The sequence below is a fragment of the Nyctereutes procyonoides genome, unplaced genomic scaffold, assembly GCF_905146905.1.
Source record: "Nyctereutes procyonoides isolate TBG_1078 unplaced genomic scaffold, NYPRO_anot_genome, whole genome shotgun sequence".
NCBI classification, from domain to species: Eukaryota; Metazoa; Chordata; class Mammalia; order Carnivora; family Canidae; genus Nyctereutes; species Nyctereutes procyonoides.
The window spans coordinates 68,155,739-68,169,263 of NW_026575142.1; the positions used below are offsets into that span (position 1 = coordinate 68,155,739).

The 13,525-nt window shown below is 39.0% G+C and overlaps 1 protein-coding gene across 1 annotated transcript in view; it reads right to left on the reverse strand.

The window, feature by feature from the left end:
• The window catches only part of SPATA16 (spermatogenesis associated 16), a 195,259-nt gene that overhangs the window by 35,716 nt on the left and 146,018 nt on the right, over nt 1-13,525 (reverse strand). The window contains exons 6-7 of the mRNA XM_055308435.1: nt 6,036-6,182; nt 4,888-5,000 (exon numbers count right to left, since the gene is read on the reverse strand). Coding sequence (XP_055164410.1) covers nt 4,888-5,000; nt 6,036-6,182 — 260 coding nt within the window. The remainder of the gene's footprint in view (nt 1-4,887; nt 5,001-6,035; nt 6,183-13,525) is intronic.

Genomic DNA, 13,525 nt, shown 5'->3' on the forward strand with positions numbered 1-13,525 from the left:
GGCAATTGCATTCTGCATCCTGGTGCTCGGAAGAGAAAGTCTGGATGACCAGTGTTCCTTTATGACAGGGTTGCTCCTGGACCATCTCCATCAAAATCATGAGGTTTCCTGGGCCTTACTTGGAAAATCATGTATCTCTTGATATGTGGCCCTAGAAACATGAATTTTAGCTAGGTGCCCCCTGCCATTTTTCAAATATCTCCAATGGGAGTTGAACAAAGCACCATCTTAAAGCCTAGTATCTGAACAAGGACTATTTTAGTTTGTGTATGCTTCTAAAACAGATTTTTCTTCCCAGACATTAGAGAAGGCAGATGCGATTTTTTTTCTCCTTCAAGGAGAACCCCTTCTAAAGAGAAAAATTACTAGAAACTAGTATTATTAAAGAACATCTGAATTTCAACTTGAATTTGCAAACCAGTTCCTTCTGAAATGTCATACTCGTATTTTGATAGACACTGACCTCTAGAAGTCGGCATTTTTCTAGAATTTTGGCAGTACAGGAAGGTTGAGCACCATTCCATTGTACCTGCTGTATGTCTTCCCAACACCTATCTATGCCACTTGACTAATGTCCCTCTATCCCTACTAATTTGTTCTTTCTGATTAATCATTTATCTGAAAACCTATAAACCTATAGGAGCCACAATTGCAAATTGTGGATTTGAGATCCCGTCTCTGACTTGACAAAATAGCTAGCCTAGCCATTTAGTTTAAACATGCAGCTAAACAATGGGACACTGTCAAATAAAGGAAAGCAAGTTGCAGGAGAAACCGTTTTCTTTCTGAAGAAAAATTGCTTTCTTTGTTCTTCTTTAAAATAAACAATGGGGCTCGTTGTAGGAAAGTGGTGTAGTGACTCAACTCCAAAGAGCAGAAACAACAGCAGTCTGCTCGGGAACATAATCTATCAGTGTAATTTTCCAAAACATCAGGAAAATGAAAATAGTGGAAGGCAGTGGGGCTTTGTTAGCTTGATTGTTGGATGTATAACAAAACAGGAAGTGCTCCATACAAATCGGATTCTAGGGACAGAACATAGATGACTGCTAATAGTAAGCTCCCCTCCTCCTCTCCTCAAAGCCAATGCAGTTTTGGTTCTCAGGAAACTATAGATTAATATTTTACCTATACAAGATGGGGGCTTTCGAGGGACAAAGGAAAAAGAAACTACAAACTGATATCTAACGCCAAGAGAACTGTTTTAATGCTGTTGCTTTAAGAAAACAATGAAACATGGAGGAATTACCTTAACCATCTAATGTTACCGAGGGCTAAATCTAAAGGAGAAGTAGCGCTCCCTCTGAGACTTCAGGAGTGATCAAGGGGGTCCTTAGCTGCTGGAGAGAGTGTAATATAATGGCCAGGATTGAAGCTAAAACCTCACACAGGTACAATGAAGGTTAGGTAAATAGTAAGCTCAAATGAAAGCTTCAGTCAGAGAATTGCCTAGATTTAATAGCAAGTATGGTTCAATGTTTGGCAAATGAGTGGCACCATGTACCACCACCAGAAAGCAGAGCCCCAGTATTTGGAATATATTTCCATTTGACATACATATAGAAACATTAATTGCCAAAAAGGGATAGAAAAACGCCTATTACCGTTCATTTCAAATGTGTATATGTAAACATTTTTTATGCTTCACTTAGAGGAAATTAAAAGTAAAATTAATGAGGTATTAAAAACATGGTTAGGTCATTTTTTTTGGCAAGTCAGCCTGTGAAGAAGGCTTCATGCATGGCAAGAGATTTTATTAATTTAACTCTTTAACATTTAGCCCAGGAAGCACAGTACATAAGGTTTGAAACTGACAGCAGCCAATAAAGTTAATGAATGGAAAAGCACAGAGGCATCCGGTAGCACACGAAATAATTAGAACAAGGATCCAGAGAAGAAAAAATACCATTAGAGCAGAGCTACTGGTTGAATGGGATTGATGTTCAGTGGGATTAGAAGGCACCAGGTAGGAAGGTTGATAGAATATTTTAGGTGGTAGCTCTTACTGTGTCAGAATCATTCTTGTTATTGTTGTATGCCTAGGAAAGGGGTCTATCAAGATAAAGAACCTGGGATCAAAGTGGAAGGACAATCACTGCCTGACACACGGAAACCTCCCTTACACCATGGATGCCCTTGTCTCCTTCTACCATCTCATGGCAAGAGGTGAAAATTCATGTTCCCTGGGAAGGCCTACTGTGCTTAGTAGACCTACCCTATGGCTGGAGAGGACACCTCTAATCCTGCCTTAGTGAGAGGATTTGAGCACATTAGTGATCTAAGGAAAAAAAATTAGAAATCCATAGAATACTTGTATAATCTTCATTTTAGAAGAATATATAATTTCAGAGTACACACTTGTATCAAGAAAAAAAAATGTCTATAAAACCGTCTTTTTGTCAAAGCAATCTAAAACCGATATAAAGAAATAAAACTTATGAATTTGTAAATGCTTGACAAAGTGCTTCAACATGGATTATGTTCTTTGGACCTCACGACAACTCTGTGAAGTGGGCCTGGCAGTTATCAGCTTATTTAATAAATGAGAAAAAACATAGTTCGGAGGTTAAATGACTTGCCTTAGAGCTACACAGAGCACAATCATGGACAAAAGTCTTCATCTGTAGGGGTCGCAAGTGAGGTAACCAGCAATAAGAACAATGCAATACCTAAACATTCAAGTGGACCACATTTGCTATGTGACAAGAAAAAACACACTTCAGGGAATCTTAAAAACACTGTTGAGTGCTTCTTGGGTCACAGTTAATGGTACCATATAGGAATAATTTCTACTCACCAACTCATTACTTGCTTCATTAAGCTAGGTTACCTTTGCAGCCAATTTTATTCAGTCCTGCTTTATGAAGCTGTGGTTGGGCATATAATAAAAAACCTAGAGGCCAGTATTTGGATACACTTGTGGTCCCTGGGGACCTCCTGGCTCACTTGCTTCGGTTCCATTAAGCTCTTTGAGATAATCTTCCAAAATCTTCTATTTCCCATAGAAGCTAACATAGGAATGTTGATAAAATTCCTTGCACTTAGTGAAGTGGTATTGACTCATTTTGAAGAAGATTGAGTTCTTAATTAGATGCCAAGAATCTTAGTTATGGTTTTTAAATCTCCTTTACAGACACATAAAGATACACATATACACCAATTTCTAAGTGACTAGAATGCCCTCTGAAAGATGAAAAGAAAATGAATTAAGAACATTTCAAAGGTACATGACACCTGGGTAGGATCAACCTGCATACCCAACACACTGAGATATAAGGTGGCAAGAGGTAATGTGGTCAGTGCCCTGGCAAGTAACAAGGCATGGCAGGTATGGCCCCGAAGAGCCAGGGCACAGACAAACCACTTCCACAACTTCCAGTTCTCTGGCTCTGCTAGGCTAACCAGGAACCAATGAGGTAAAATAATGCTCTCTGGTGATGGTTCTTGTTATCAAAGATTCTACTACTTGCAAGGGTCTGATGACGACAAGGATGATACATGTGGATCTCTAGTCAACATGGGGAGGTTGGAGATGGAGGTTATGATAGAGGGTAAATTGGAGAATGGGACCTAAAGATGGTAGTAGAGCCAATGAGGTTGCCGTAAACTGAATGTTCGTGTCCACCCCAAATTCACAGATTGAAGCGCTAACCCTCAGTGGGATGGTATGGTGATGGGGCCTTTGGGATTAGACAAGGTCAGGGGGGTGGAGGCCTCATGACGGGACTGATGCCCTGATATGAAGAGACATCAGAGAGCTTGCCCTCTGCTATGTGAGAGAAGGTGACTGATGGCACATCAGGAAGAATGCCTTCAGAACCTGACCATGCTGGCACCACGATCTTGGACCTCAAGCCTCTAGAACTGTGAGAAAATGGAGGTGGATTTCTTCATAATAGAAATATAGGGGAGATCACTGAGTGGAACACAGTTATGGAGGGGGAGCTATGTGGTAGGAAAATCGGTAAAAATGTGCTTTTGTATTTGTAGCGCACAGAATTACAAATCATGCAAGTAGATTAGGGGTTTTATAGCTTTTCTAAAATGCTGAATAATGTTATTGAGCAGATAAACTGCTGAACAGATGCTAAGTAGCTGTTTGTGATGACCCCCTTGGTTCCCCTTGTAAGGTAAGAACATCAAATCAATGATGTAATATGAAAGCCACAAAAAGAAAATTCTTCAAAATTTTCAGCTTACAGATCTTTTTTGAAAAATATTTTAAAAAGGGGAAATCTGCAGCCTTTATAGCTTGTTAATGAGAAGTTCCCCTTATGTACTTTCAGTATAATGGCTTAAATTTTGTAAAACAGCACAGCACACTTCAGGTCTTATTTTGGACTTTTCAACACTGAAAAGTAGAAAGGGTGTATTTTCCCTGGATCTGAAAAAGGGATTAGATAACTTACCCTAAGGATATACAAAGATCAATTGCCAATGCTTAGAGGAGCATCTAATTTATCAGTGTGGTGTAGAGGCACTAGCTTGAAAACTCCAAATTCTTGTGTAGGTAACAATACAGTTATGTGTAATAGCCCACTATATGAAATAGGGAAACACTGTGTTTACTAAAATTTTGTTATCGATTTGAAATAAGAAATGCCCTGGAAACTTAAATTAGATATCAGGAAGGCACAAAGAAAAGGCTCTTTAAAGAGCTACTAGCCTACTAAATGCTGGAAATTGCAAAGTGTAGCATTGCAATATGTTTTAAAGTATGAAAAAGAAATCATTAGCTAAACTTCGCCTGGTTTTGCAAATGAGATTCACCACGAATGCTTCTAAAATCCTCCAGTACTTGCAATTTCTCTAACCATAAACTTTCCATACTTCTGGAATTGTCTAATATTTGTGCACTGGACAGATATAAAAGACTCATATACCTACATTCAATTGGGTGCTTCTAATAAAATCCAATATTGGCAAGATTCGCTTCCCCATAGTCTCCATGTGTCTCACTGTGTCTTCTTTGGTCAGCCGACTGAAGGGAGTTTTATGTTCTAAAAATTGTAACAATAAACTTTTATACTACTTTTTCCAGACTTCCATTTCAAAATGCTTTCTTTAGCAAGCTATAAACAGGTATTTCAATGTTAACAGATATGAAATCTTTAGTGTAGAAACCAGCACCATCCCTAGACCACATGCATAACAATGAAAGATCTATGAGGAGAAAGGCAGAGGAGACACTGCCCTTTAGAGACTATCATTTATTCATTTTGTTGTGTTTCCTGATTGAGAGATCTAAGAGACAGCCTATAACAATTCATCTCTCTCTGCAGAGTATGTTTTTCCTGACTTGTGAAAAAATGTTGTCATCAATGTGTCTGATTGTTGTCTTGTTCCTCCCAGGTATTATTCAAGTGTGCAGATCCCATTGACTTTGAATGTAGCTTGAAGTTGAGATAAGCCTCAGAGGATAAAGTGCCAGACAAAACACAAATCCTTAATTATGTGGGTAGAGCTGAAGGAATAAATTCAACCCGGTCGTGAATTTTGCCCACAAATCTGAGACTTCGGCTCCATGTGAATATTTTCTTGATTTTGGGAAGTTTCAACAGAATAATTGAATGCCATTTAACTGTAATAACTCTTAAGGAGACCGAAGCTCTTGGTTAATTACATAACCAAAGAGTGGAACAAATATCAATGTAACAGCAGATGATCCAAGTGATTTAATGCTGTCATTGGCTATATTTTTGATTTCACATAAGTATTTTGGATAATTTTCTTCTAATTTGTTAACTGATGATGGCAAAAACTTGTATTCTTTAAGTGCCCTTTGCTTAGGTATTGGAGATCGCCAGGTTGGGGTGAGAGGGTTGGAGTGAGGGAGGTGGACACTAGAACTGCGTTGGTCTTGGGGGAACCTGAATCCAAGGTATTGCTAACTAACCCACGAAGAAGATTGGAAGGAGTTAATTACAACCTGAAAAGCAGTTTTGGGGGGCCTACCCCTACTATATGCTAGGTCTTGTGATGAATTCCTGCCTTATAACAGCATTGAAGGATAATAATAAGTCCAGGTGATTTACCTGTAAATGTAGGGAGTTTCCTACTTGATAGTTTTTCCAAAAATTTCCCATCTTCTTTGTTTTTGAACCCAAGAGTCAAGAGATATTGTTGAGGAGGAAAAGATGACCAGTCAACTGTCTGAGGCAATATGTGGAGTCCCTGAAGATCTGAAATACACAGGAAATGAACTAAAGACTTTGGTAACAAAGGGTATTTTTTACTCCTAAATTTCAGGAATTGCAGTTGGAAGACATGATAAATATAAATGTTAAAAGTACAAAGTAGAAGTATATGCATCAAAATGTCAAATAGATGATCTATCAAAATCACACTTCATTGTTTCTACTTTTCTTAAAATATACACATACACAGAGCATAGCAGTAAAATATGGTTGGATTACACACATCTCTTTCCCCATATTCAAAATAATAGAAAATTCGGAATTGGCTTGCAGGCTTAATAGTTTCGTGTGTTCGTTTTTTTTTTGTTTGTTTGTTTTTTGTTTTTTGTTTTTAGGATTTATGTATTTATTTGTTTATTTGACAGAGAGAGACAGAGGGAGCACAAGCAGAGGGAGTGGGAGAGGGTGAAGCAGGCTCTACCCATAGAGCAGGGAGCCTGATGCAGATCATGACCTGGGCCAAAGGAAGAGGTTTAACTGACTGAGCCACCCAGGTACCCTCTGTGTGCTCTTTTCAAGAGAATTTGATTTTTCTGTTCGTAGTTTAAGATTTAAAGAAATAATGTTATATGAAAGGAAAGAGAACAATTACCATGTGAGAATTAAAATATTAAGGCTGATTTAGTTACCATCCCTCCTATAGTTGAAGAAAATCTGAAATGACAAATGTACTGACTTTTGCAATTAGACTTGGAAATAATTCAAATGTCGTGAAAATGGTTGTAAAACAAACTCATATACTTAAAGACCATGAGAGCTAATATTTACTGAGTTCTTATTTTCTACCTTCCCTTGTTTAAGTACGTTGTGTAGATTCTCGCTCTCTCTTTTAAAAGATTTTATTCATTTGCTTATTTTAGAGATAGCAGGAGGGAGAGAGAGAGAATGAATGAGCAGGGGGAGGGACAGAAGAAGAGGTACAAGTAGATTTGGCTCTCAGCTCAGAGCTGGAGGTGGGGTTTGATCCCACGACCCTGATATCATGACCTGGGCCAAAATCATGAGTCAGAGGCTTAAGTGACTGAGCCACCCAGGCGCCCTGTGCAAGATCTTTTTAAATTCTCATGATAGCTTTACAAAATTGGTGCTGTTGTCTCCATTTTGTGAATAGGAAGTTGAGGTAACACAGATGGGAGGTGACTTACACAACAACACAGCCTGTAAGTGGACAAAGCAGGATTCACACCAGGCAATCTGACTCCAGAGACCACGGACCTAAACACTGTACTCTGCTTCAGGCCTGCTTGGCTCTTGATTACTTTTGGGATAGGGACAAACATCAGCCATGGGGTCTGGGTGGCCAGATTCACTTAATCCATTTCCATTCTGAGTAATAGCACTTTGGTTAATTGTGACAGACTTCACAAATGAAGGATGATGAACAGAGGGTTTAATGAGCTCTCCCTACTTAACACTGCCAGAAAGGGAAAAAGATGAAACTCCAAATATTCTTGAATTATGATTTAGTTAAAGGTCAATTTTTAATGTAGAATCAGAACTTAAATGGTAATGATTCAGATATAGCCTTCATTATTTATCTGTAATGTGTCTTTAAAAGATAATAGACACAGGGGCGCCTGGGTGGCACAGTCAGTTAAGTGGTGGACTCTTGATTTCAGTTCAGGTCATGATCTCAGGGTGCTGGGATTGAGCCCCTTGTTGGGCTTTAAACTCAGCGCAGAGTCTGCTTGGGATTCTTTCTCCCACTCCCTATGCCTCCCACTCCTCCCCTGCTTGCATGCTCTTGCTCTCTCTCAAATAAATAAATCTTAAAAAAAATGTAGTAAACCATGAGTGTTTTTATCCACCCTCTCTGGCATCCTCTATTCCTGTTTTTAGCTGCAGAACCCTTTGTTCAAACCAAAATTTACTAAGAAGCCCAATATTTAAAGTTGATACAAGTAGAGCTGTTTGTTTGGAGCCTGGAGCACAGACCACCCACTCCCATGATGGTACCTCGTCACCTCACATGCAGTAGCCACCTTAAACCTTTCCCAGAACAACAATTTTTCAAAGTTCTTTGGCACATTTTGGTTAAGTAAATAGGGTGTGCTTGTTAAGCAGAGAGTTAACGTATGCTTACTATTGAAAAATTAAAATAGCACAAAATATCTTTTAAATACACAGAACAGAATATATCAGGCATGCTTTAGTTTTTCTTTGGTGACTCAAGATCAGGCAATCCCTGGATATTATTGAGGGCTAGCACTTATCTGCGGCACTTCTGTGCTGTACACTTTTTCGGAGTTATCTTTTTTTTTTTTTAATTTTATTTATGATAGTCACAGAGAGAGAAAGAGAGGCAGAGACACAGGCAGAGGGAGAAGCAGGCTCCATGCACCGGGAGCCCGACGTGGGATCCGATCCCGGGTCTCCAGGATCGTGCCCTGGGCCAAAGGCAGGCGCCAAACCGCTGCGCCACCCAGGGATCCCCGGAGTTATCTTTTTCACTCAACAACCATGCAGGACAGAGCATATTATTATGCCCACTTTACAGATGGCACAACCGAAGCTCCAGGAAGAGGCTGCAAACTTGCCTAAGATCACACATGGAAAACATGGATGGAGAGGTCAGAATCGAAAGTCAGGCAGCTAGACATCAAAACTTAACTCCCAAAGCCATCCCCATGGCAATTTAGCCATGATAGTAATCATCACTCTGAAAATTAATGGGAAACGTGTTCCAGAAGCATGGCTAAGCCAGTAAAGAGATGGTTTTAACAGACACGATTCTGCATAGAGCATTTCCTGGCGTATCTAAAAAAAGCACAATAAGGACATAAGAATCTCAGAACTAATAGATGACTTTGGTGTGCCTTATGCACAGATTCAACATACCTCTGTAGATGGTGTCTGAATTATGAACTGCTTCTTTGTTAAAGGATGTCTCATTTCTATAAACAAGGTAAAAATGTGATTTCTGCATTTCAATGCCGCAGGTTCTTTGCTTTTGAAATCTGTAGCGGATGATCACGGATGCATCCTCTGCTTCCAACCTAATACTGTCTTGCTCTACACAGTAAGGGAAGAGCTCGCCAGTTTTGCTGAAGTTGCCAATAACCAGATCATGTGAAAAGGCAACTAAGTAGAAATCAAAAGGACGCAGCTCACCCTCCTGACATACGGTCATCACATTTCTTTTGATCATGGTCATCCCTTAGCACTCTGTAAGATGCCAGCATTTATAATGTGTCAGAATTTTCAGGAATTAGCATACTCCGGAGATGGAGGACAGGAAGTATGTGATCCCTGACTATGGTTTGCTCTTTAATCTGGTTTTGCTTCCTGACTCAGAGGCCAGAGGGCCTGCAGGCCATGCTGGGGATGATGTTGGGGGCTGTGCTATGGGAACGTTCTTGGCTTCTTGGGTACCTCTGGATGGCCAGAGGCCCCCCAAACAGGTGTGCGTAGGTGTTATGGCTGCTCTGACCTCCGCACAAACCCAGAGGGTATCTAGACATAGAAGCTTCTGGATCCTGGGATGAAATTTGTTTGCATAGAGAGGGCTCCTGGCAGGACACCTTTAAAACTTTAAAGCCTACACCGAAGTGACAGGAGGCCCCAGAGTGCTGACGTTCAGAAGCGATTGGACTATGCTGTCCGTGGGCTGGTGTTTATAGCGGGTTTGCAGGGGACATCTTTAGATTTGTCATCTTCTGTGCAGCTCTATTGCTAGAAGCAGCCGGATGTTTGAGAGCTCGATTTTATAAATAACATGAGGACTTTGAGGGGTTGACGTCTTCTTGTTCTTAAATATTTGATGGATCAAGAGGAGACTGGTATTAATAGTGGCAGTGGTTAGACTGACTAGTGAAACTAACGCTAGCACTATAGCTAATGGATTATAAACGTGCTTGTGAGAATACAAGTATCTTCTGTTCCTTTCAATCCTATATGTTTCATCTTCTAAGTTCGATCAGTTTATCAACTTCTAGTCGAAGTTTTAGAATGTGAGAGGCTCCTACATTCATACTGTTAAGTTTAGAAAAAAATATTTTTTAAAGTATCATTCTTATTCCATTTGTATGCAGAGTAAATTGCAGCTGTATGAACATTTACCCTGGCAGGTGGTCTATGACCCAAAATGACGACACACTTACCAGATGTTGAGTCTCATGTAACATTAATTTGAGTGCTAATTGTTCTCAATTTTATGCTCATAAACCTCTACCTACGTCCGAAAAGCCCTGTGCCCCTGATGGATATGAAAGTTAACCAGATTGTATTGTTCTTTGGTAGGAAAGTTGAATTGATTAAAAATGTCTTCTTTGGTTCTGTCATGCCAGAAGAACTGAGAAGAAATAAATATCTTCATGTGCTCTTTTACAACTTTCCAGAGTTAGCGATGAAATTCAGATGACCGTGACCAAATTTATTATTTAAAAAAATCAGTTTGCAGGTATGACATAACCAAATTATGTCTGCCAAATTCTTAACATTAGGGCAGCAGATACTTTAAAAAATGAGTATCAAAGATAGATGATGCAGATTGAGTTTCTTGCAGGGGCATAATCTTTCAGTTCTTTCTAAAAGATGTCTAACCTCAGCAAAAGAGGATAAAGTTTGCCCTTTATCAAGAACCTTTTACTGCCCCACAGAAGGCTGGGCCTGACCAGTCTTCAGGTCTCCCAGTCATTCATGCCATTTGACCTTCTGCTCTTTTGTTCTCCTCCTCCTCCTCCTCCAAGTTACCCCCTGGAGTTCAGTGACAGTCTTTTCTTTCTTCCTCTCTATCTGTCTCTGTTTCCCCCTCTCTCCTATACATACACATACACCTCCTGCTTCATCTTTCTCCCTTGATCCTCCGCCTTCTCATTCAGTGGTCTTCCAAGCTGTCCCTGGCTCACCGATTGGTTCTTCATACATATACTCTTGGTGGGGGGAGGGGGAGTTCTCTATTTTTGTGGCTTTAGCTATTACTCCTAACCAAAAGATTAGAGATCAAATATAGCCTGATCTGAAAATCTTCACCAAATTCAAAGTTAGCATTTCTGAATGCCTCCTGGGACATTGCTATTGGCTCCTCGTTACAGCAATTACCACAATGCATCAAATGTATTCGTCAGAAGTGATTTTTATAGTCTCCACACAACTTCCCTCTTCCCTCCTTTTCACCAATGTGTTATAAGGATAGCCACTATTCACCCAATTATTTGGGCTTAAAATCTGGAAGCCATTGTTGACTTTTCTTTCCTCTCATTTCCTGAAATTTGAGTCTCAAAAACGAACTAAATTTGCCCATTGTAATACATCTCATATGAACTCCTTTCTTAGCGTAACCATTCCTACCACCCTGGTCGAATTTCTGATCACTTAACATCTGAGTTACAGAAAGAGTTACCCAACCAGTCTCACTGCCACTAGTGTCATTTCATGCCATAGTATTAGCATTTCATGCCACATCAGCACCCAATGAACATTTTTGGAATATCGCCTTTGTGGTTGTCACATCCCTTCCTCAGGAACTTCAGTGACTTCTTTCCTGGTATTCAAGGCTCTCAGTTTTGTGCATCTGTTTCACAATCTGTACCTATTTCCTATGTTTTTTCCACTATAAACCTTTATCATCAACTCTGCTGATTTCACTAACGTATACCAGCCCAGGTTTATCCTGCTTCTGAAATTTTCTTTGTTCACAAAGTTCTTTCCACTGAGAAACACCTATATATTCTTCTTTTTTCCCTTTATTCAGTCAATGACTATCCTTCCAGATGTATGTAATTTAAGTCCCATCTTGTCCATGAAGGGTTTCCTGAATATTTCAATATTCCCCTTTAAACTCTTAAAGAAGTCTATACCATTCACTCCAGGGTGAATTTCCCAAGATTTCATGGGGTTATGTCTTATCTTCTCAATGAGTTTTAGTCCTCTTGAGGATGACATCTTCAAGTTATGTTCATTCCCCAAGCATGTAGTAGGTGCTCTTCAACATTTGAATCTAAAAACAAACTCTTCCAAGTCCTGAATTTGTAATGGTCAGGAAAAAAAAAAAGAACTTCAAAAATCTTTTTCAGAAAAAGAACTTCAAAAAGAACGAATAGAATGTTCAGAGCCTCTGAGATGTGATTTATTTCTTTGTCACTAAGCTTAGAAAAAATATCACACACTTTGTTCTTTACTTTACCTAAACCTTAAGTGGTTCTGTTCAACTTATGAAGAGTAAGAGAAATAAAATAATCAGTATTAAATAATTCAGTGGAGTAAATGCTCAAATGAATAGAGCAGCTTTGCCTGGATGGAAAAAATTAGTTTCATATTTGGGTTGTACATTTGCTGCAGCTTGTTCTCAGAGAAATACAAACTCATAGTCACAAAAGAAGATTGGGTTAATAGAGGGAGTCTGACTTAGTGATACTGTTGGCAACACAAGAAAAGCATCTGCTCAAACATGAACTATTGATTGTAGATCAGCAGACTCATCTCTGTAGATGAGGGATAGCTTTAAGTGTTAATAAGTTAAATATCCGTAAAATAAAATTTAAACTCTCTGGAAGTTAAGTACAAAAGCATAGAGGTCATCAGGATCAGTGTTTTCTGTTAGATGCCTCATCATAAGCACAGCCAACAGGTTATGAATGAACTCTTCAAAGCAAAATTTTTTAAAAAGAAAAAGCACAAGAAATTTAAAAACTCTTTTAGAAGTATGCAGATCTGTTAATGCCCTATTATCACCTTTCTCAAAGTTTCATTTCCTTTTCTCTTTTCTGGTGTCTGTGTCATTTCTCTGCCCTTTGTCCATAACAGAATGATCTGACATTTTGGGTTAGAGCAAAATCTCATTTCTAAAGGTCCCAATTGCTCAGTATGAGATGGGACCATGTCAGTTTTATATGACTTCTTTTTACTGATCAGTCTCAGAGTTTAGCTTCTGCAGTACCTTCGTAATGCCAACACTTTGTCATTAGTTCTTTCCCAACCATTTTCTGAGTTTTATCTTGTACTCCTTTTAATGCCAATACTTCTATCTTGGAAGTTATCCACAAATTCACATCAGCAAGAAAATAGCAAAAGGCAGCAACTTTGCAGGAAGTTATCATTATTGCCCCCCATAAATAATAAAACAGTTTCTACTTTAAAAACATAGCATATTTTGATTTTTGCATTTGATGTGTGAGAAAGTTCTATGTATAATGAATCTTTGTATAATGAGCCACATTTTCTCTTTGACCTTCATTATAATTTCAGAGTTCTGATGCAAGTGGAAAAAATTGGTTTCCATTCCTAAGATTCTTAATTTTCACTTCAGGCTGCTGGTCTACTTCTCTAAAAACAATCTTTGAATTCTAAAGTGTCTTCTCATAACCCATATGTAAACTTTGAAAAACAAA